The sequence below is a fragment of the Phragmites australis genome, chromosome 4 (genome assembly GCF_958298935.1).
Source record: "Phragmites australis chromosome 4, lpPhrAust1.1, whole genome shotgun sequence".
Classification (NCBI taxonomy): Eukaryota; Viridiplantae; Streptophyta; class Magnoliopsida; order Poales; family Poaceae; genus Phragmites; species Phragmites australis.
Genome location: NC_084924.1, coordinates 23,295,083 through 23,319,307, shown reverse-complemented (window position 1 = coordinate 23,319,307; position 24,225 = coordinate 23,295,083). Strand labels below are relative to the sequence as shown.

Genomic DNA, 24,225 nt, shown 5'->3' with positions numbered 1-24,225 from the left:
GAGCACGGGCCAAAGCATCCTTTGTAGAATCTCTTGACACAATACGTTAGAGTGATGAACTTTACTGAGATCCGATGACATTTGTAGGTTTAAGCATAGGGTGGGATAACTAAACCATTAGGGAAAAAAAGATGAGAAGTCTTTGAACATAGCTTTTACATCTTTTTTCAAGTTTTGATCTTTTAAGGCTGACCTTGCTATATATGGCTACGGTCTACGTCGATATAGCTCTGATGTCACATTTGTGGAGACTGATCAAAGACATTAACTAATCTTATCTAAGTACTGAGCCTAGGAATCAATCTCAAGACATAGTGACTTTATAGATGAATATTATTATAATATAATACTTAATCTTTTTTTGAATTCCTATACTTGTACAATTATATACACATATATACTCCCATTATATATATAAACAAACATAAGCAACCAAACAATTATCAAGCAGTTATTTATTTATAAACACATATACATATACTTATTCATATACTTATAAAAGAAAAATTGCTCCTTCCATGTATATATGTCTATACACATATATACATAATTATAGGAAATCCATTTTGTACTTCCGGTGTACATACTCTCTCCTTTAATAGATGTTCAGAAAATATATGTATATCTTAAAAAGTAGTATATACTCTCAGAAAAATACATACTTCACTTATAAAAAAAATATACACATATAAGAAAAAAGTAAATACATATAAAAATTGATATATACATCTCAGAAAATAGTATACATAATCAACTATGAATTAAATCGGGAATATATAATCCCAAGAGTACACGCTAGATTTCACATAATTATATATATACATGACCACCACGTTTACCGAGCTATGGCCTGTGGGCCATCCTGATCTGTTTAAATAGCTACATTAGGTTAAAGTACCGATTTTTTATTTAGTTTTGCAAAAGTTTTTATTTCTTTAGAAAATATTTTTTATTTTCTTTGTGATTAGAATTTAGGCGGTTATAATTTATCCTTAAAATATAAAAATAGAAAGGGGAAATTGCGCTCATATAATTATAAAGATTTATATTTTACTAAAATATTATTGGTATGTTTATAACATGTGAGATCATATTCCACATGTTATTAAGATAGTTGAATAGTATTATAGTAAAGTAGGAGTTAGATAAGTAATACTTTATCTGGTCGTAAATGTAAGTCGTTTTAGCTTCTCAACTATTCTTTAAATATAAGTTATTTTTGAATTTCTATGCATTCTTTTCTCTTTAATTTTTGTCTGGTACTTGTTTAATAAATACTACCACTCTCATAAATAAATAAGTTATTTTTTTATATAAAATAAATAAAAAATAATAAAATTATTTAATCTATTTTTTAATTTTTGTTTAATCCTTATGTATAAGTGTAGAAGGTAGCAAGCCGAACTGGCCTTCTTCCTCTTCATTACTTCCTGCCCGCACGAGGGTTTCCGTTCTTTCTCCGTTCGTTGAAGCCGGCAACGGACGGCGGAGAGGCGAGACGACGTGAGAGAGGGAGACGCGACACCGCGCCACCAATCCAAGCTCCCCGCGCCATGGATCCCATCATGAAGCTCCTCGAGGACGACGAGGTGCCCCGCCCAAACCCGAGCCTCCCTCGCCTCTCATGCCTTTTCAGGATTCTTGGGGGAACGTGGGGATTTGATTGGAATGGTGCCTTCCTGTTGTGGGGTTCCGCAGGACGAGAGCTTGCACTCGGGCGCCGACGTCGAGGCCTTCACGGCGGCACTCAACCGCGAGGTGGAGGCTAGCACCAGCGCCCCCGCCGCCTCGTCATCCCAGCCGATGGATCACGGCGCCGGTGAGCCCCCAGGCCTAATTGAATCTTCCAAATGTTTTCTTGTCGTTGGATCGAATTCGGGTGCGGCAGTTTTATTTTAGCCTTATAGCAATCAAGAAGCGGCACTAGTGGGTTTAGAGAACGCGGTTCTTGGATTGGGGAAATAATGAAATCGAGAAACATTTCTTTTCATGGTAACAGAATGCAGCTCCAATGTTGGAATTTCTGGACTCTGATTCTACATTTAGTGTGCGCATAAACTAGGGAATTCGAGCAAATGAGCCTGTATGAATCTTCCCTACTGAAATAGGTTGGCTCAACTCTTTGAATGCATGAGTTGTGACATCACTAGTGGAAACGGGATTGATTTAGTTTGAGATTAGGGTTTCAAGCTTATGCTTTCTTTGAATAGAAGTAAAGAATAGGAACACAATGCTGAAATACTGAAATATGGACACTCGGTTGCAAACATAAATATACTATGGTTATTACTTCTTGACTGCATTGAAATAACAAAAAATCAAGACGGCTCAAATACTGGCCCTTAAGTTAACATTTATGTAGGTTCTTGAAATTGGCCTTGTATTTTTCAGAAACAACTATGGAGTTCCAACTTAATTCAGGAATTATTTCCAATATGTTGGTCTTATTTTAGGATTATCTGTGTTGTCCTTTTGTTGTGGAGAATAATTAGGGAGTCATCATAATGTATTCTCTTTAGGAATATTTGTACTGCCCTTTTGTTTTTGAGAATTTGAACCAGAGTAAATGAAGTTTGCATTAGTGTTAAATGAAGTTTGCATTAGTGTTATGGATGCAATGAAGTTTGCAGACAAAGAACTACATTAGGAACATTTACAACAAGTAAGCAAAAACATGTATTGTTCTTGTCATGGCTTGGTATGTTGTTCTTTCCATCCTATGTTTTATTGGATTTTCACGTCCTCAATTTTTCTAACCTATACTCACTTGATAAATATAACTTTAGGAGAAAGTATAACTATTATGCATGAAGCCAGCACCGCATTGCTCTTGTCACCTTGTCCTCAGTTGCTTTGAAGCGCCCCGGGTTACCCTCGGTGTTTAAAACTATTATTATACAAGTCTCTGGATCAATTGCTGGTAAATAAGAATCTTATAATAGATGATACCACAATCATACAACGTGGAGAGTGATGAGAAGGATCTACCATTCCAAAAATACATAAAGGATTCCTGCGACTAACAGAATCCACGCTATCAGAGAGCACAGAAGGAACAGTATGAAGGCACGCCACTCCACAAGCAACTCGGTGGCGGACGCGATCGAGACCTACTCGTCGGCCTCACCGTATATTTCAATGAAGTTTGGATCGTCCTCTGAAAGCACAAGCAAGAGTGAGTATAAACGTATTCAGCAAGTCCCAACCCTTGACCTACGGCAGGAGTATAAATACATGCGTATGATATCATCGAGGAATAAGCTGTAAGGTTAATCTTTGTAGAAATGTAGAGTTTACACATGCAATGGTGTATTTTTTATAAAGCGGTTTTGTGGGAAGTGTCATATCAATATTCTTAAATGAAGGGGGTTCGACCATGGTGAAAAGTCACTATGGCCCAAGTTTTAATGTTGCCGGACACTCCGTCCATGGCAACCCATAGCACACAGCCAGACCTATTATCCAAAAACAGGCCCACCTTGCCCACACACTCACCAAGAAAACACATGCAACCTAAGCTAGGTGTTGTGACCGAACCATAGATTGTCCATGACCGTAAATACGACTATTCGAATAGTTTTACATCTGCAGAGTGGTACATTTTACTCATAAGCTGAGTTTAGCAACATTCCACCGTTGTGCTAGTGTAACTCAATAAAACCATTACCCACCACAGCATCATCTCACTAGCCGCTCACGGGAGCTAACCAGGGTTTCCTAGCCTTTAGCTAGGCCTCTAACTTGGTCGCTAAGCCTGCACCTGCTTGCACCTGATCCATGGTTTCCCGTTGCACAACTGCCTCCGGGCGATCAATAGACTAGTGGCAAGGTTTAGACTAAGCCTTGCCACATACATGATCGAGTGGTTGTACTGTGAAGACTAGTTAGAATGTCACATCAACTCGTTCTTTAAACGAGCCAATGCAAACATCTCCACATGGAGCCTGCCACATAGGAAGCACTCCTCATGAAGCCTGCCACACAGGCAGCGCTTCAACTCCTAAGGCGTTCCCAGCGGAACCCTGATTTGCCCCAGCTCTTAACCAGTTCTCGATTATTATCAATATCCAACAAGTTTTCCCATCTCACAACTCACGCTACACCAAACACCAAGTTTTACACAGTTCGTAAAGCTATATTTGGTTAAGCATGAAATAACAGTAGAGATTACCGTCCTAAGCATACTATTATTAAGCTAATCGCCTTAGCGTAAATAAAATAGTTGAGATGATTGTCCTAAGCTTACCAAGATTATATTCAGGATGTCACAAACAGGCTGGCTAATCTACAATAGGACATAACTAGGTCAACAATTTAAATTATACTAGCAAGTAGTATTTCCTACAATTAATTTGTGAAAAACGGCTGCTACGGGTTGTATGATAAAATTGGGTTCAATATGATCAAAGGGAAAGATTGAGACTTGCCTTCATTGAAGTTCTCGAGGGGGTCTTGCTCGAAGTCTTGCCTTCCTAGCTCCTCCTCCTCCTCGAACTCTTCGGTTTCTAAAACGCGGGCGGACAAACAACACAACACACAAATAAATATAAATAAAATTGAAATAATTATGAAACTGGTATGAATAGATAGGATTTAAATTTAGATGAATATCAGTGAAAAAATTGTTGAAATCAAGTTGGAACGAATGAGATACGAGCTTCCGGAAATTTAACTTCCGAGATATGGCTTGGCTTAAAGGGGAATGGGCGGGGTACGGTGTGAATGGGCTGCTACTGTGCATATAGGCTATTGGGCTGTGCTGGGCCGCTCGGCTGTGTAGGCCATTGGGCTGCGGCGGCTCAGTCCGGCCCAGGGGAGAATGACATCCGGCAGAACGGGCGCCGAGGGGCGCCGTCGCCCAGTCTCCAGCTCACGGTGGCAGACTCATCGGCGCTTCGCCGTAGCGGCCTTCCCGGCCTCGGTTTGGATCGGGAATCGGTTCACAAGGGCCAGCGCAGCACGGCGAAGCCGATGGTGGGCACCTTGTTAGCGGTTGGCAGCCGGAACAACACTAGTGGCATGCCGGAATTGGGGAAAGCGGCGGCCGAAAAGGGAAAGTTACGGGGAGGCGATGTGGGCCGAAAAGGGAGCATGCATGGGGTGCAGTGATGGTTTCCCGATGCTTGGTTTGGTTGGGGAGCATCCACGGCGGCTAGCGACGAGAAGGGAGACTCGGCGATCATGGCAGCTTAGGGAGAGAACGGGCTAGAGAGGGAGAGACTAGACCGAGGGGCTGTGGAGGTAGGGTGAGGTATGGTGAAGCTTTCCACGAGGCCAATCGACCGGCGGTGGTCTCTGGGAGGGGATCGATGGTGGTGCTGTCGGCGGAGGGGGAAGACAACGAGAGAGGGAAAAAAGGGAAGAGGAAGGGTGGAGCTTGCCTTCGCGAGCTTGGTGAGTGGCGGTGGGGAGCGGAGGAACGAGAAGCGGGGTTCTTATAGCCAGTCAGAGGAGCGGCGGTGGGGTTCGGCGACGCACGCGCGGTACGGCGCAAGGAAACGTCAAAGAGCTTAAATGCTGATGGTGTAGAGGTGTGGAATTTGTGTGGCGCGAAGGGGGGGGGGGAAGTCGAGCTAGGTAGCCAAGGCAGCGACGGGCTATTAACTTCGCGCGTGCTCGGTTTGATCGGCGATGCTTCTCGGGTGGTCGTCACGCGCAGAGGCAGTGGCAGAGTGGCGACGACGCAGCAGTGTGAACCAACGACTCTGGTGCGGTACGGGGCGGGATGGAGGTGTTTGGCGGGTGGCAGTTGGCACAGGCGCATGGGGTCCGGCGGTTGGTGGCTTAGTGCGGCCATGCACGTGTGAGTGGAGCGAGCGTGAGATGAAAAAGAAGGCTAGCTCGGGCTGGGCCGACGCGCGGGGAGAACAGAGAGGAGGGGAGCGGGCCGGGAGAAGAGGAAGGAGAAGAAAAGAGGAGTGGGCCAACAGGGATGTTGGGTTGAAATGAGCCCAAGGAGAGAGGGGGAGAGAAAATTTTAACATTTTTGTTTGGGTTTTGAAATTAGTTTTGAAATTATTTCTTTTAAAAAGATTTTTGAAATTCGATTTTCGGCTAAAAACTGAGATGTTACATGTTTTAAGGTCGAATTTAAGTCTTAGGATTAGATTTCTAGATAACATAAACAAAAACCAAGTTAGCAGTTGCATGCAGTTGTTAAGTGAAATAAAAGTTCAGTTTACTTAGATGAAGTACCAAAACATTAATTTGTTGTCTTATGAATTTCTGTTTTTCATGGCAAATGATTTGGTATCTTGAACCACAGCTTTATAAACAAGCAACATTGCTTCTTTGTATCATGTCTTTTGATGAATACAAGAGACATATACATTTTCTTTTAAAGCTAGAAAAACTTGCCACATAAGTAGCTTTTTTGCTTCTTGACTGGCACATGGCTCAGAGATATTAACAGTGACTTTTGATCCAAGATTTGCACTTGATCAGTGGCATAGTATCTTCAATTCTATAAAACATGCTCTCTAAATCTGCAATGTGTTCAAGTTTGAAGCTATTACTAAAAGTGCAAATATCTGATGCACCGTATCTGTCAAATCTCTGCATCCTACCTGAAAAAGAGCAGACAAATGGTCATGTAAAATTCTGAAAGTATTTAGCCAGATGGGTCATATGGTGATGTAGGTTCCTGATAAATTTGAGACAAACTGTGATGTATTGGAAGAAACAAAAAGGATAAACATCACTGAATAGTTTTTTAATATTTCATTTTTCTTCTATCTTCGAAATTCCTTTTCAACAGAAATTGTTTTTTTCCCTCCTGTAGTTTGAAATTTTGAGTTGTAATTCTATGACATGGTATATTTTTTATGTTAATGTTAATCTATTTTTTCAATATTTCATGACCATTGCATGGTGTTATGAGGTGGGATGCACAGGTGCACTGGCCCTAGGCTCTCCATGTTAAAATGCTCCGCAACAAGTATAAATGTAATGTCCCAAATGTCCCTTGCATGATGTGGAGAGAATTGCGACACGAGCCTAGTTTTATCAAAGTTTCTTGTTTTGAAATCTATGACTAAATGTTTGGTTCTTGAGCTAGTCTGTTATCGTTTTTATTGAGTATTCAGTTTATAACTATATGCTTCCAAAAACACTGTTTGATAATTTGATCTCTAATTGCAGGTATTTTACCTCAGGAAAACAATGCATCATTAAACCACAGTCATGGCCAGTGGCAAGATTCAGTAAAGAATGAAATTGCAAACCAGGAAAGCCAACAAGAAAAGGCACATTTACATCATGGAAAAGATCAGTCATCCAGACCTGAAGTGATTTCTGAAGGTTCTGAAAACGAACACCTTCACGCTAATGCACCAAAAGAATGTGATGCGCCAAAGGTAAAGCAAGAGCCTGGAACCACTTCCCAACAAAGTATTTCTGCTCAGCAGCAGCCTTTGCACCAAATGAAGAGTCAACAAACACCAGGCACGAACCAAACAAATAGTGCTACTACGATGGTAAAAGCCCCAGTTGTTACATTTCACATGTTAATCCCGATTTTGAGGCACCACCTTGACAAAGACAGGGATATGCAAGTCCAGTCCATTTTTGCAAAATTGCGGGTTGGTATTTATCCTTTTGCTCATTAAATTTTTGTTCTTTCATTACCATTTTTTGTGGAAACATGACAATCTGTTCTAGGACGAGCAGACTCTAATAACCATATTGAAATCGTAGAACAATAGTAATGTGGATTGCGGTCTTACAATAGTAATATTTAATGAATCTTATGAAATGCGCATATTATTATTGTACTTCACAAGTGGTCACTTTGTAATTTTTTTTGTTTTTTTAGAACTTTCTTGGAAGCCATTAATCTGCTTATCCTCTTTGTAATCTTGATCTTCTGTTTTCATTAGAAAAATGAAATCAGCAAGGAACACTTCTTGAAAGTTGTAAGGAGTATTGTTGGTGATAAGTTGCTCAAGCAAGCTGCTGCGCAATATCAAATGCAGGTAAATAAACTTCCCGCTCTATTGTGATCTTTTTAAAACATTACCTGGCTCTAATTCATTTGTAAATGCTGGTCAACATTGTGCCTTTAGTGCTTAAGTTAGGTATAACTATCTATTAGCACTGCATGTAGTGTTACAGTTATTCCTGCCAACACATTCTTTTTTTTTTTTTTTGCGATTAACTCATTCTGTTTTCTTTTGGGGGCTACTTGCTCTTGTTTTGCAGCACACTGCTCAGGCACAACGGAACCCTCAGACAAATCCCAGCAACTATTCGTTAGTGAATCAAGTTTCTGGTCTGCAGAATGTCTCCAGTGGTTCTATGCCAGGAGATGAGCAGAAAGCATATCCAGTGGCTCACCCCATCCCTGTAAACCAAGTTATTGACAGCCCAATACCACCTCAATTTTGTCCTTCCTCATTAGGCCAAATGCAGAGTAATAAGGGTTATACAGCTTCAGAAAGCAATGTGCATAAGGCTAATGAAGCGGGTAACAATTCAGATGGGAAAGGAGTGCATATGCTATATACCCGTCCACCCAATATCCACTCAGTTCCGGTGCAACCAATGCAACATCATGTGCAGTGTCCACAAACGCCTTCACCTGTTCTTGGGACAAATAACTTTCATACACATCCATTTCCACGGCCAGTTGGAGGTCCAGTTGTATCACTTAGACCACAAATGGTAGATTCCAATCAAAGAGCACAATTAGTCCAGGTAGTTGCTACCACAATGTCTGGGAGTGTGCCAACACGATCCACAGTGTCTGGAAATGTGCCAACTAATCAATCTGCACGGCAACAATCAGCAATCAAGGAGCAGAAAAGTAACTCTTTCACTCCAACACCACATATGAATATGGAATCTGTTAGCCAGCACTCTGAATCCACACAGAATTCTTTTGTTGCGTTGCATGCGAAACAAATCAGTTCAGTCATTGGATCTTCAAAGGGTGGCAGTGTTTTGGAAAACAAATCACTTGCGTTGAATGCTTCTAAGTCTTTGGCTGCAGCAAGCTCAAGTCAGACTCATCAATCTCATGGCGCTCAAGAACCTAAGATGCAGGTATGCATTGATGTGCTATTTTTTTCTCGAACACGCAGGAGAGTTACAGGTCATTTCATTAAAGAGAAAGAAGAAACAAATACACACCGATTACACTTGGGAAAACAATGCGCCACACAAAAAGAGAAAAGCGACCAAAGAACCAAAGCGAAAAAGGACACAAATTAACTATTTAATAAACTCCGGAGGCCCCTAGCTTCAATAGCACACCATACAACACCCTCGACTAACACCGATGTCACCACCGAATTGACACTCGAAGATGCGTTGTCGAAAACGCACTTGTTGCGATGCTTCCATAACTCCCAAGCCACTAGAACGATAAGAGAATTGAAACCTTTCCTCTGCAGCTTATCGACCATTTTGTACACGCCCAACCACCAATCAGAGGTAGGGGCTGAAGCCGACGAGGACGAAGAGACCACAACGTCACGATAGGAAGGTGGATTAGGAGCATGCGGACGTGGCCTGTAGGACCTGGGAGAAGACAGACTCGAGTCTTGCCACCGAAGAACCTTGGACCTGCCCACTGGGAGGAAAGGGCGGGCCAACGGCAACAACAGAGACGAAGGAATCGGCACTGGCGAGGCGGAAGGGACCGATGAGAGCGCGGACCGGGCAGTGGCCGTCGGGGCTAGAGCAACTACCGGCGTGGAGCTAGGAGAGGACGTGACACCAGAAGGGCAAGGAAATGGAGGGGAAGCGGCAAAGGTGTCGGGAGGGCAAATGAGCGGGGAGGTAGCGGAAAGGTCCATCATGTCGATATATGTTCTCTTGTACTTCTAGTTGCACACTGAAGCTCATTTGGAAAATGCATTATCTTCCATATCATGTTTTTACATGAACCCCCAAATGTTTTTGGTTGATCTTACTAATGCCAGATTTCCATGTGAATCCTCACAAAACCTTTATCAAGTTAAATGTTTTTACATCAATTCCTAAACTAGTGTGTTACTGACTAGCTAGGAGTAAGCGAGCAACCTTAAGCTAGTTGAAGTCAGTAGTTAGAGCAACACATACATGGTAGACTTGGTTTTATTTTTTACCTAGTTGTTTTTTAGCTTGAAATTTGGATCTGTGACTATTAGTTCATCAAGTCCTGATCTTTGCATCGGAGTGCCGGGACGTGGAGAGCAAATCCAGCCTGTGTAATCGCACTTGTCCAAAATTGTATACATGAGTTATGTGGTAATGGATATTATGAAGCACCTTGATATACATTGTCAGAGTTCACAATAGTAACTTGTAGGGTGAGCAAATCTGCTGGTGTGAGGTCTAGTAAATGAGCCTCTTTCGTCACTTCATGAAGACGAAGTTGCACACGGAGTTTTGATCTTAACAGCTGAGCTGCGTTGTGTTGAGCAAGGGAGAGCACATTTCATACCCAGCAAGCTATCTTAATTCAAATGCAATTATACTGATATGGTTCTTTTGTGTAGAGCGATATTTTACATTGAAGTACAATAAATAATATGTGAAGTAGAACTTCAGTAATTAAATGTGAATAACAAGCAATCATAAATAAGTAAAGGCTAACCAATTAAACAACCTATAATTTCTACCACGAATTTTATCCAAATAGGGATTTCAATCAATGAATCACCACATGACATATTTTTGGGTAAATTTTCAATTTGTAAAGTCTTACCATTATTGCTTGCCCATTTCTGGGGCATGACTATTTGAATAGTTTTAACTCTTAGGCCATACATCTTTATTAATGTAATCAACTCATCAGATTATTGCAAAACAACGTGACAATGTGCGGTGAAGATTATAGTAGTTTTGTACATGTAATTCGTTGCAGCATTATCACCACTTGCGTTATGGCTTTAAACCGCACGAGGATCCCAGTGGTGTAGGATAATGACAAGCTATGTATCTTACAAACTTGAGTACATCTCAGTGCAATGCGTAGATGTGTGCCCCTGCGGATAAAAGCTCATTAGCAACAACTTCACTTACAAACTCATACTGCCGTGTGGGGTTAGTGCTAGAATTCGGTGAGCTATTCATCCAAGTTGAGACCACACTAGATTTGTCAGTGTATGATTGATGGTTGTATGACACAGACACGGTTATCAACCTGAGCGAGACTCCTAAACTAGAGAACCAGCGAGAACCACTCTCTCAAATTGCTAAACCAGTTTTTAACAAATACCAGTGACATCCGTATGCCACATGTAGCAAATCGACATACCTGTGCCACTTTCTTAGACTAATACTTCTCTGAATATTCATCCAATAATTTGGTTAGTTCTAGATAAATGATTCTAGATTTACCCAATTGTTACTTAGCATGGGTAAATAATTGATTCTAGGAAAACACGGCGACATGGTGGTGGTGGCAATCCAACAATGGAAAGGTGATGCTATCTAAGAAAAATGTAGATGACAAGGGGAGAAAATTTGTTATAGAGATGGAGGCGGAAGATTACTAGTGGCTGTAAAATTTCTCGATGACATCGAAGGCTACGTGTGGTACTGGTTCTCGATTCTATGGGAAGTCAACGCAAGGAGCAACAGAGTTAGGGTTCTGGATGATGGGAGTGAGGCAGGGCGATTGTGGTGATCCTTGTTGCTTGAAATAAGGCAAAGTCTATGGCAGCGACACTTATCGAAGATGCACAATCTGGACTGGCGAATGGGTGCAGGAAAAAGGGAACTAGTGTAATAGGTGTCATAGTAAGGGCTGCAGCCAGTAGTTCGAACGTAAGGCCTGCACATATGGTCATGCACATCAATTTGTTTGATGAAATAAATATAGTTCATCTCAGATTGGGCAAGAGGATATAACTGCAAGCACATATATCACATGAGGAATTAGTCTATATGTTACAAAGTGAAAGCATGCAGTTGTCAATAAACTAGCAGAGCAGTAAATATTCTATCGGGCAAGAGGATATAGCAGTGGGTAACAGTAGAATTTTGCAATTTGATGTAGGCAAAGCAGTTAATATTCTTTCCTGGAGGTTCTGGGTTCAAATCAGCCTCATTGTAAAAAAAGCAAGGATAAGGCTGCCTAGAAATTCCCTTCCCCAGTCCTCCACAATGTGTGGGAGCTTTCAGCATTGGGTATGTCCGTTTTATGTAGGCACAAATGGTAAATATTTGATATTTCAATAACCCCTTACTAGATTCAATTGGGAAAGTGACATTCTTTAGTATGCATCCATGCCTGCATGCTTATTCTGTTCTGTCCATTCCATGTGGAATTCTCTTTTTATTCATTTTTACTGATTCTGCCATTTTTCCTAAGAAATAATTCAGCATCATGGAGGGCTTTGCTGTTGTGCTCTAATCAAAATTTGTTGCATCGTTAGATCCAATCTTCCGTGCAAGCACCTCCTGCTCCAGCAGCTTCTAAAACACCTCAAAAAAAGGCTTCTTCTGGACAGAAAAAGCCTTTGGAAGCATTAGGCTCATCCCCTCCACCGTCCAAGTATGTCCAATGCCTATTCTTAGGAAATAATTTCAATCCAAATATACTCTCTTCGGTTTCTGATGCCTTTTATGTTGTACCAGCAAAAAGCAGAAGGCATCTGGGGGTTTTCATGATCAAAGCATTGACCATCTTAATGATGTCACAGCAGTTAGTGGTGTTAATCTGAGGGTATATTTCTTCTTATGCTGCCGTTATGTTGATTTGCTTTGTGCATACCATGTAGTACCTGATATTTGATGAACTTTGAAGCTGTAACAAATTTTGCCTTTTGCCAGGAAGAAGAGGAACAACTTTTCTCTGCTCCAAAGGAAGAGAGTCGAGTTTCAGAAGCTGCTCGGAAAGTTGTACAATTAGAGGAAGAAAAACTCATCCTACAAAAGGGACCCCTGACAAAGAAATTAGCAGAAATCAGTTATACCTTTGTCATTCAAGTTTTACTTTCTAGGGAAACTTTTAAGACGTTTATTCTCTAACTATAGTATTCTGGCAGTGAGAAAATGTAATTTGAAGGTCATCGGCACTGATGTGGAGCGTTGTCTATCTATGGTGAGAGTTTATAGTGATGTTTTCCTGGCTTTTTGGCTTATGCCTGATCTAACTTGAGCTTTCTCCAGTGTGTTGAGGAGCGGTTACGAGGATTTATAAGCAATATAATAAGGCTCTCAAAACAGGCATGATTTCTTCATTTCATTTACTTTTCCCAAGTAAAATTTTCAAATTGAGATATTAATTGATTATATGTTGCTTTTATTGTTTGTAGAGGGTTGATGTTGAAAAATCAAGGCATCGTTTTTACCCTTTATCTTCAGATGTTCGCAGTCATATAATGAGGGTGAACCGAGAAGCTAGAGAACAGTGGGACAAAAAGCAGGCTGAAGATGCTGAAAGAATCAGGAAACACAATGATGTTAGTTTTGCTTGCATTTGAATTTTAATTTCCCTGTTCACATAAGTATGATTGATATGATGATCTGACTTCTTGAAATAATGAGAACTTTTGATCTTTTACAGTAACAAGAGTTTTAGGTGCTTATAATATGATGTGTCAATAGAAGTGTGCTAGACTGCTAGTAGCTATCATATCAAATAACTGGAGTCTGACTATATCACATCCATTGTCACATGATAGATTTGGAGTGCCAAACCAAGCTACATGAGACTAATCAGTAAATATCATACATATGACATTTGGTGACTGATTCACCAGTTGATTACCGGTCATAAATATTTTTTAAATGGAAAACAAAGGATCTGATGTCTGATCTGTTAAATGCTTGTTTTCATCGGTTCATGGAATATCGTCAGTGTACCTGGACACAAACACCTATGTCCAATTCAGCAAAAAAAAAAGGACACAAAATACTAGGAATCGGATATGGGTGCCTAAATCCGACTTGGATTCAGGGTCTCCGATTTGACAAAAAAATTGGACATGGGTGTCTAGGTAAGACTGAATATCGTAGCTATTATGAAAATTTTGCAGTATAGCTGTGTTTCTATGTTTCAGGTTTTTCATTTAAATACTGCAACATTTCAATTGAATTTTTCACCTAGTGTTTGGTACTTGGAAGTTTCAGGTATCCAATGTATAGCTGTAGTGGGCGCTTATCCAATGTATAGCAAAACTGGAGAGCTCCCCTCTTATCCTTCCTCACTGGAACAGAAGAGCCGGAAGACCCGATCGCGCTTTGCTGCATTCAGCATCGCGCCAGGGGCTACCGTCTCATAAAAGGCGCCCTTTATAAGATTGGTGTCTACGCTCCCCTCCTTCGCTGCATCACCAGACAAGAAGGGGCCAACCTTCTTCGAGAGATACATGAAGGCCTTTGCGGCAACCATTTGGCGTCTCGTGCCCTAGCCGGCAAGGCACTTCGCTAGGGGCTTCATTGGTCTACAATCATGTCCGATGCAGAAGACCTTGTTCGCACCTGCCAAGGATACCAGTGGATTGGACGTCGAAGCCACTGACCCCCGGCTCCCCTACAACCAATCGCTCTCGCCTGGCCCTTGGCTCACTGGGGGCATGGATCTCATCTGACCATTCCCCCATGCCAAAGGCAACCTTCAGTATGCGGTGGTAGCATTTGAATACTTATCAAAATGGGTCGAGGTCGAGCCCCTCACGGCGGTCACATCGAAGAATGTTTAGAAATTATTCTGGAAGAACATAATTTGCCACTTCGGCGTTACATGACAGCTCACGGTCGACAACGGCACGCAATTCGACTCTGGGCCTTTCAGACAATTCTGCGATGACCTCGGCATCGAATTATGCTTCGCCGCAGTTCGACATCCTCAGTCCAACGGGGTCGTCGAACGGGCCAACGGCAATATCCTCTCTGGCTTAAATCGCTGACTCATCAACCTAGCTCGAGGCCTATAGGTCGAAGAGTTCTCTAAGGTTCATCCCCTTTCGCCTCCTATACGGTGACGAGGCCATGACCCCCACTGAGATCAAGGGATGCTCACTCAGGTGCAACTTTCAAAAACTACCGGAGAAAGAGAGCTGTCCTTTGATCTCATCGAAGGCACGCGGCTCCATGCCGTCCAGAATCTCGATCACTACATCAAGAAAATCAAGGTCTGGTACGATCCTAAGGTTGCGCCACGAAGCTTCAAGCCCAACGATCTAGTACTTCGACATGCCCTAGCTTCGGGAAAACTGTGCAACAAATGGGAGGGCCGATACTGGCTTGGCTCCTACCGCTTGACCGATGCAGAAGAGACCCCTCGAACACAGCTGGAACGCGGAGACCCTCCACAAATATTATGTATAAACAACCCTAGCTTCAGTCCTCTCCAAAGATCCAGAACAATAAAAAACCATAGGTTTACACACCTACAAATAGCCATCAAACCTAGAGGTGTTACCTCCAAAAAAAAGAAAAAAAAGAAAAAAAAAGCCCTTACCCACCAAACGACCTCGAACAAAACCTATGAAGATTCTCCAGCATCTTGAAGGTATTGCCTCCGTACCAAAGAGGTAAAAATCTCCGACATCTTGAAGACAGTGCCTCCGTGCCGGAGAAGTATATTCCTCCGTCATCTTTAAGGCCTGGCTGACCTACGTGGCGTAGAGGTAAAGACTGCTCCAGCATCTTGAAGACTTAGCCTCCGTTCTAGACAGTCATATATCCCTCCGCCATCTTTAAGGTCTAGCTAACCTACGTGACAGAGAGGCAAAGACCGCTCCGGCATCTTGAAAGCATTGCCTTTGTGCCGGACAGGCATAAGACCCTTCGTTATCTTTAAGGCTTGGCTGACCTATGTGGCAGAGGGATAACCTCCCCGTCATCTTTAAGGCCTGGCTGACCTATGTGGCGGAGGGATAACCTCCCCATCATCTTGAAGGCCTAGCCTTCGTGCCAAAAAGGATTCATACAAAGTAAGGATCCTTCGGTACCTTGAAGACTAAAAGTCTCTGTGCCAAAATTATCTGACCCCTCCGGTATCTCGAAGGCTTAGCTTCCGTACTACAAAGTGTCGCACATCGAAATGTTATTAAACGATATGTTCTTCCCTACTCACGCCCAGCGCAACGCACTACCCCTCGGATCTCACACCCTGTGGCTGTTAGCAGCCGTAGAATGCGAAGGGGTTGGGATAGAGGGCACATGCGAAGCGTTGATACAGAAGCGTCGATACAATAATTATAAACGCCAAAAAGCAAAGCTAACACAAACGCAAGTTTATTCATACATAACATACAAAGAGTTTGCATTTAGCTAAGCACTATACATCGAATCTATGCCTAGCAAACTCTTTAGCCTGTTACGCCTCCCTAAAGTACTACGGAAGGACGAGGGCGCTTGACCGCCACGCCTCCTAGAAATACCGCGGGACCTGGAGAATTGACCCCGCTAACTACACACAGGGGGTTGACGCGAATCCCCTCCACGGAGGGAGCTGCTGCCTAAAATGAAGCCCCCTCAGCCTCGAGAAGACGAAGGATCCGCTGGGAAGGGATACGAGTCGAAGGCCGAGAAATCCAGCTCTTCCCTTGCTCCTCTGGTGGGGACTCCGCAACCTGTACCTCCTCCACCTTCACCTCGGCCAGAATAGGCTCAAGGATTTCCGAAGGCACTCGTCCGTCAGAATCCCGGGAGACGATAAGGCGTCGAAAGAAGCATGAGCCAATAATCTCTCGGGCTGTTCAGGCTGCACACCAGTCGTCCTTTGCAAAAAAATAGACATTCGGAGCAAACGCAAAGGGGCTCTCCGGCTCGATCTTGACCAAGACATCGGCGGCCACCTTTGGATCCACACGCCCCTCGGAATCATAGGGCATAATGAAACGACTCCGCCGTCGGATGGACGGAGTAGCTCTAGACTGTCCGGACACACTCGATCCCTCCCTGGTGGCACCATCCCAGATACAAGCAAGGCCCCCTCCAGCTTCGGGCCGCCACACTTATATACACAGATTGAACTCCAGTTAGCCTCAAAGGAACGAACATTACAGAACAACACATGCGAACCACAAGAAGACAGAAATGGTTCTATTAGATAAGGAAAAGCCTAAGTACATGAAGCAGAAGGGGTAGTCAACATACTAGACTTTGACCCTCTTCGGAAAGAAAAGAAAGTAAAAAACAGATAGCCTATGACAGAGCTACATCTTCGGGACATCCACACGCGAAGACTGCTCCCACGGAGCAACAACAGGAAGCGAAAGGCCTTCAGAGGGCTGCGGTGCGCGTGCAGGCTCCAGATGAAGGACTGGACCTCCCGACGAAGAACCCGGGCGAAGACCCCCCGGGGTGCCTGGAGTCACCTGACCCGCCATATAGCGCAGCGTCATGCTCCGGCCATTCCTCGCCCATAAATTATGGTGGAAGTTCTCCAGAGTTGCGCGAATCTTCACCGGAGGTGCCTCTGGCTAAAAACCCTCGATCACGGAGTCCGGCACTTGCTGCTCCAGTACCTCGAAGGGACCAACCTCTGCTTGGTGCAGCAGGGTCAGCTGAAGCGCCGCAGCCACACGTGCGTTGGAGTTCGCGTAAGTCTCCACGACCCTAACCATAACCTTCGCAGCAGACCGAGGCCTGGTCCCAAGGCCGCTCATAGCATCGGAGGTGATCCGGGCAATGTTCGACGCAAGAGCAGCTAACTGCTGGCACTCCGAGCGTAGTGCCACCTCCGATGCCCAAGCCTCCTTCAGCTCTCGCCGCACCTCACTCACCGCAGCCCGAAGGGTCTCAACATCACCTTCGGCCGACACACGTGCTGCGTTGGCTGCATCGGCGAATTCCCTCGCTTCCTGGAGATCTTCAGCAGCCTTCCACGCCTTAGCCTCCGCGCGCTCCCGCTTCAAAACCTCCTCTCGCCGAAGACCCTCTTCACGCTCGCAGAGCGTCGTCTCCCCCTGAAGGCAACCCTCCGAAGACTCTACCTGCTTCTGGGCCTCCTCCAAGGCCCGACAAAGGCCTTCAACCTCGTCACGAGCCTTGGCCAAGGCCTGGTGCCCTCCATCTACCAGTGCTCTCGTCAAAATTACTTGCTACGAGGCACAACAGAAGAAAAAAAAGGACCAGATGTGCTACTCAGAACCTGACACTGGACTTGGCAAATCACGACTCAAACTACTGACCTGCAGAGCCGTTGCTACCAGATGCGTCTCCACTTCCTCCAAAGGACGCTGGGCCAACGATCGCTCGACCTCTCCACTCCAGAGAAGGGACGAGGCTGCAACGAAGGCCCTTGACGCCTCTGGGCGTAGCGCGAAGTCATCCAAAGTCAAGATCCCGAGGCCAGGGCCCCCTCGACCATCGCGAAGGGAGCCCCGGCAGAGGGCACAGATGCTTCCTACGGACCAGCGGCACCTCAGATGACTCAGCCGTCGAGCCGGTGCGAACCTTCGGAGATAGAAGGCCGTCGGGCTCGGAGTGGCTGCGATCGGTGCTCGTTTCCCAGCGGCCTTGGGCTCCGGCGGATCCAAGATAAAAGCAGATACGGTTGTACCGCTCCTTGCTCTGTGTCAGAGCCACTCGTCGCTCCCGCTCCGTGTGAGGTGGGCCCAAGATCACCTTCGCGATCTTCGCCGCATGCTCCAGCCGAAGACAGCTCTCTGAAAGAAAAAGGAGGCTCACATCCGCGGGTTAAAAACCAGACAAACAATGAGGACTCACCAGAGTTGACAGGGGGCCGGGGTACACCTTCAGCCACTCTTCCGCACCTTGCTCGAAGGCGCAGTCCCAGCCCATCTGAAGGGGCCGAATGAGCAACATGGTGAACTCCTCCACGAGATCACGCATGCTCATCTTCTCAGCCACCCTCTGAAGAAGGGCCAGTCGCGAAGCGAACTGGTCGTTCGCGATCCCTGTCTCTAGCTCCAGGACATATACGATATCCCAATTTGGGGAGCAAAGGGGGATGCGAAGCCTACGTCGTAGTAAAACCATCGCTGCAACCAACCGGTATACCACCGACCATCAATAGCCTTCGTCGGGAAGGCATCGCGGTACTGCAGCCGTATCCCGAAGCTGAGGGGCCTCTTCGTCCCATCGCCCTTGATCATCTCCGGCTGGCAGCTGGCGAAGTGGAGGGTCGCAAAGAAATTTGCCCTCCCTTCACACCCCTCCGCCCCCATGGCCCACTCGAAGGTGGCTAGGCGGGCAGTGGTGTTGGCATGGAGCTATTGTCGAAGCTCCATGTAGTAGTGGTGGAGCACCTCCTTGAGCAGTGACACCAACGAAAATCCCATACCCGCTTCGAAGAAAGCCTCGAACACCATGACCTCGTGGACTAGAGGCTCCGGAACATCCTCGTCCAGCGGGGACCGAGCGACGACCCTTCCCTAACCATCCGATCAAGCTCCTCGTCATCGATGGCAGACACCCCCAGCACGGTGGTCTGTTGGGGATGACTTCTGTTGGCACAGTGGAGCTCCACCCCTGGCGGCTGCCACATCGGCAACGGAGGAATCGGCGCCACTTGAGGGCCCCCCGCTGCGGCCGCACTGGCGACTTCGCTTGCCGCTTGAGTTCCAGCTCCTCCCGGGGCACTCAAGCTAGCCATACGGATCTCAGGAGAATGGTGAAGGGCGCTGGACGGCAAGGAAGAAAGAAGAACACAACTGATGGATGCACGCGCAAAGCAAGAACAACCGGAGGCAAAGGGCAGATGAGAACGAGGCGCAGGCAAAAAGGCCGCTCAGGGTCATCCCTCTCCTTATAAAGGTAAGGGAGAGATTACCTCCCATAGAAAAGTGGGCGTATGCCCTGTCCGTTCGCCTGCCAGGTCACGATCATGGGGGAGCGGAATCGGCCCCCGTGACCCTCCAACTACAAGACGCCACACGTCCCACGTTCGCCTGACAGGACGTAATCATACCTTTCATCATAGGGCGCATTCAATGCCCCTTATCACCAACGTCATCAAACGGATAGTCCAGATCAAGTGGATCGAATCCTCTTGAGCCAAAAATAGCAATGCCAGGGACTGCCAGAGGTCCTACTCCAAAAGAACCGCAGGCCCGACTGCTCTGCTGGCCGTCCTCGTGAGGGGCTACTGTTGGGGGTCGCTAAGGACCCCCGACGGCCCCATGGCTCAGGTAGCCATAGCCCATGGAGCCATACCTCCCGAAGCTTCTATCTTCCGGAGCCGTACCTCCCGTAGCCTCCATCTCCCAGAGCCGTGCCTCCCGAAGCCTCCATCTCCCGGAGTCACGCCTCCTGAAGCCTCCATCTCCCGGAGCCACGCCTCCTGAAGCCTCCATCTCCCGGAGCCGTACCTCCCGAAGCCTCCATCTTCTGGAGCCCTTATCTCCAGAGCTCGTGCAGGCTTCCCAAAGGCTACAGGGTGAGTCACGAAGCCTCAAGAAAGATCGGTCATAAGGGGAACGCTGGTCATCCTTTGCCTGCAAGGAAGTAACCGGCATTAAATACCTAGATTAGTGGACGCCGTCTTGACACCCCAGTACAATGGAGGTTATCCTGACACCCCTGACAACGCGGCGCCGGGCCGCAATTGGCGATCGGCTCACCCCTCAAGGTGCAGGCATCACAATAGTTACTATGGTAGATATTTATCCTCTGTGCAGGGTAAAAAATAATTATCCGGGATAAACTCTAGTAATTCGGTCAGGTCTTAGATATTTGTACATCGTGGTAACTTGTACACTAAGCTACGTACCATATAAATATAACTTGTACATTAAGCTACGTACCACCCAATAAATAGGGGGTCATGGTCATCTGGGGAAGGAGGAGGTCACAAGGAGAATGCTCAAGGCAACACGTAGGACACAGAGGTGCCCAAGCACTAAACCACGCTGTGATACTCCCTCTCAGACCAATCCATTTTTCTACTATCAATACATTCGTCGTGTTTCTTCCTCTCAAACTTCATCTCCAAGCTTGAGTCTCCTTATAAGAAACTCTCGCCGTACTTGCTGGGGTAAGACGATCTTTTGCTCCAACACATACGCACCTGATGATAGCCCGTTCGAAGATCTAGTTTAGTGAAATATTTGGCGCCTTTGAGTTCATCTAAGAGTTCTTCCACCATCGGGATAGAAAATTTATCCTTAATGGTATTGTTGTTTAGTGCAGGATAATCCATGCAGAAGCGCCACGAGCCATCATGCTTTTTGATTAATAATACTGGTGAAGAAAATACTGATGTGGTGTAGCGAATAGTACCATTAGCCAACATCTTGGTGCATTGGCGCTCTAATTCATCCTTCTGTAACCGAGGATAACGATGGGGGCGAACAGCAACGGCGATAGAAGGATCCTTAAGGTGAATACGATGATCGTACCGCCGAGGGGGTGGAAGTCCTGTAGGTACAACAAAAAGATCCTGAAATTCATGAAGTAAAGAGTCCATCATATCTCTGGGAAAAGCGGCAAGGCAATAACTGTAGGGAGCATGGCGATTGCGACTGTGCCAAGTTACTTGATATGTTCGTCAAAACTTCATGGTGCTCGGAAATCCCAAACAACAGGGCCAAGAGAACTTAATCACTGGACGCTAAGAACCATATCAAATCCTCCTAATGGAATAGTATAAAGTCAACCACAAAGTTCTCTGGACCTATGAAGATAGAAATTGATGGATAAAAATGCATGCTAGCGATAGAATCGTAGTTAGCGATGGCCACACGCATACTATGTTAGGGAGTAGATACTGAATGGTGGAGTCGATGACAGATGTCCTAACTTACGAAGTTATGTTAGAGCCAGAATCCAATAGTTGAGATGTACTTCCATTTGTATTGTATTGGTCGTATTTATCCCGGTAATGACATGTAAAGAAATTCGCACATCGTCCGTCGCTGGTGTTCCGGTCATGGTGAACATGTCAGAAACCGGATGTGATGGAGCGGATCGAAAGCTCAGGCTAGAACAATGGCGTCTTGCAAATGATGGGGATCTTGAAGTTTCACCTCCAATCTAATAATTTTTGATAGTTCGGCAGTATATCATTTGGCTTGTTGGTGGGAATCTAGATCATCCACCCGGTTGAGAAGCTGAAGGAAAGCATCCGTAAAGGTGGCCACCGTTCCTGATTGTCAGAGGCAGGTCAGAGCCCCGAACGGATTATCGCATGGTCGGGTCCAAAGCGATGATTAATGGTGGCCGCAAAATTGTCCCAAGTGGGCATGCGTGAAGAAAGCTGATTGTGCAATCTACTTGTTTTAGCATCAGCTTTTAAAAGTAGCTTTTTAGAATTCCTAGCTAAAATAAATAAATCCTTAAGCCCTCTGATGTTGACATCCAATGTCCCAAATTTATTATAATGAGTTGATAGGTCTTCCAAGTTATTCCAAATTTAGTGCTCATGATGTAGCTTTCAGACTGTAATTTGAATGATGAGCTTGTTTGTAATTGCAGGGAGATGGCAATACAAATGTTGATTCAGAAAAAGACAAGAACGAGGCCCGTGCCACATCAAAGCATTCTAAGGTTAGTCTTCGTCAATAGTCACATGATACTTATAGAATAATACATACCCTATAACTGTTGATGATTCTTTTTATTATATTAGACTTACAATGAGGAAGATGATAAAATGAGAACTACGGCTGCAAATGCTGCTGCGCGAGTTGCAGCTGGAGGAGATGACATGCTGTCAAAGTGGCAATTGCTAGCTGAGCGAAATAAACAGAGAAGTGAGGGAGGTGATGGTTCTTCTGGTTCCTTACCAGGTAATATGTTGCCTCACAAGCCTTCACAAAAATCCGGGAAAGACTCAAGGGAGCAGCAGGAAGTTGAAAAGAGAGGCTACGTTGCTATGCTTGGACCTGGTAAGCTCACTAATTTGTCGCGGTAGTCTACTCATGCTCACAAATTTCAGGATTAAACTTAGTGTGAGGACAAAAAAAACTAATTGGGAGAAAACATGTATTAGTTTTAATGAGCATATTTGGACTGTACCCACTGTGGTATCCCAATTACTAACATCATGTCTTCTCTACGGGAATTTGATTTCACATTCAATAGACCCTACGATGACAATGATGTCAAAATCATAATTCATATGTTTTTCAGCTGTCACCAGCAACAGAAGTACATTTAGAAATTAAGAAACCATGTTCTGGAATTAACTTATGAAATAAATGCATTTCAAACTGTGAAAAATTCTGAGATTAGGCCTAACTGGCAGTACATACCGTGTCTACATTTGTTTGCTTTCTTAGACCTGAATCTTTTGCACTTTTCACTAGGTGGTGTTAGAAGGTCACCAGTCACAAAAGTGGCGCGGAGCATTACAGTAAAGGATGTGATAGCAGCACTGGAGCGAGAGCCTCAGATGTCAAAATCCTCCTTGCTTTTCCAGCTATACGGGAGATCCTCGGCAGAATCGGCTGCAAAATAATTTTACAATATTCAGTTCGTTATTTTGTCCGTTCATGACTTCGTAGCCTGTTACGGAGGCATCTTTCTGGTAGCATGGTCCATATAAGGCCCAATCACCAAGTGATGGGCCTGATCGGTTGACGAATCAATTTTGCAGGCATTTGACGGTTACTAGCGAGTCAGCGTTTCCCTGGAGCTATTTTTTTTCAAGGGAACGGTCTGCCGATGTATTTTTTTTATTTTTTCCCTGTATAATTGTGTCGTCGTGCACAATGTCAATCAACTTCAGTTAGCATGAAATGACAAATAGCATCATGCTCATTTTGTATAGCAGAGATTGGACTAGTTTGTGTTCCTCTTGAGATGTTTATACGATTTGCCAAGAGTTCTATTTTTTTACCATGTGATTTTCGTACTACAACCATCTTATTTGAATCATAATCAAGAATTTCAGCCTTTGTACAGAAAATATGAAATGTATATATTTTTGTTGACTCAAATTATTCATAAACAGCCTCTGTATCCCCTTATCCAAGGTGCAGCAAAAAGTCAATGGATTGACTGGGTGCAGTGAAGCAGCTTACAGTTGACAACATAATAACTGTATCAGCCAGGCAAAACTTGTCCGAATACATTCTTTCTTTATGCAGTCTGAATACATATATCACAGGACCTGCTGTTGCATTTATAAACTCGCGACATTCTCCAAGCTAGGTCTCAATTTACTACTATCTTGGTTTCCTATCTACTAGCGACGGGATACACGTTGTTGTGCACAAGCATGAACCAATCCTTGCAGTTCTGGTCCGTTGAGCCTGCAGTTGTTCTCAAAGCGGAAAGGTAGAGATTTGTTAGCCCTTTATCAGTTCATGCGTAAGTTACTGTGGTTGAGGAAGATACATGTGAATGATCTAGCATTGCCTTTAACAATCTTTT

General features: G+C 44.7%; 1 protein-coding gene across 2 annotated transcripts; it reads left to right on the top strand.

Annotated features, from left to right (window-relative positions):
- The first annotated feature begins 1,403 nt into the window (after positions 1 to 1,403).
- LOC133915911 (transcription initiation factor TFIID subunit 4b-like) lies at positions 1,404 to 23,691 on the top strand. Of its 2 annotated transcripts, none has more exons than XM_062359304.1 (14): positions 1,404 to 1,589; positions 1,699 to 1,819; positions 7,141 to 7,580; positions 7,878 to 7,973; positions 8,200 to 9,042; positions 12,366 to 12,484; positions 12,568 to 12,655; positions 12,763 to 12,898; positions 12,978 to 13,033; positions 13,102 to 13,158; positions 13,248 to 13,394; positions 22,324 to 22,395; positions 22,478 to 22,736; positions 23,157 to 23,691. In XM_062359304.1, the coding sequence occupies exons 1-14, from the start codon at positions 1,554 to 1,556 to the stop codon at positions 23,306 to 23,308; spliced, it is 2,622 nt and encodes an 873-aa protein (XP_062215288.1). In that variant the 5' UTR covers positions 1,404 to 1,553; the 3' UTR covers positions 23,309 to 23,691. The 2 variants fall into 2 exon arrangements, with proteins under 2 accessions (XP_062215288.1, XP_062215289.1); XM_062359305.1 differs by lacking the exon at positions 23,157 to 23,691 and adding an exon at positions 13,793 to 13,931 and having other exon boundaries at positions 22,478 to 22,620.
- The last annotated feature ends 534 nt before the right edge of the window (positions 23,692 to 24,225 follow it).

Excerpts from the sequence above, each read along its gene's own strand:
- LOC133915911 (XM_062359304.1), top strand. The coding sequence starts at position 1,554 with ATGGATCCCATCATGAAGCTCCTCGAGGACGACGAG. Across the intron at positions 12,485-12,567 it reads TCATCCCCTCCACCGTCCAA|CAAAAAGCAGAAGGCATCTG; the intron begins GTATGTCCAATG and ends ATGTTGTACCAG. Across the intron at positions 12,656-12,762 it reads TTAGTGGTGTTAATCTGAGG|GAAGAAGAGGAACAACTTTT; the intron begins GTATATTTCTTC and ends GCCTTTTGCCAG.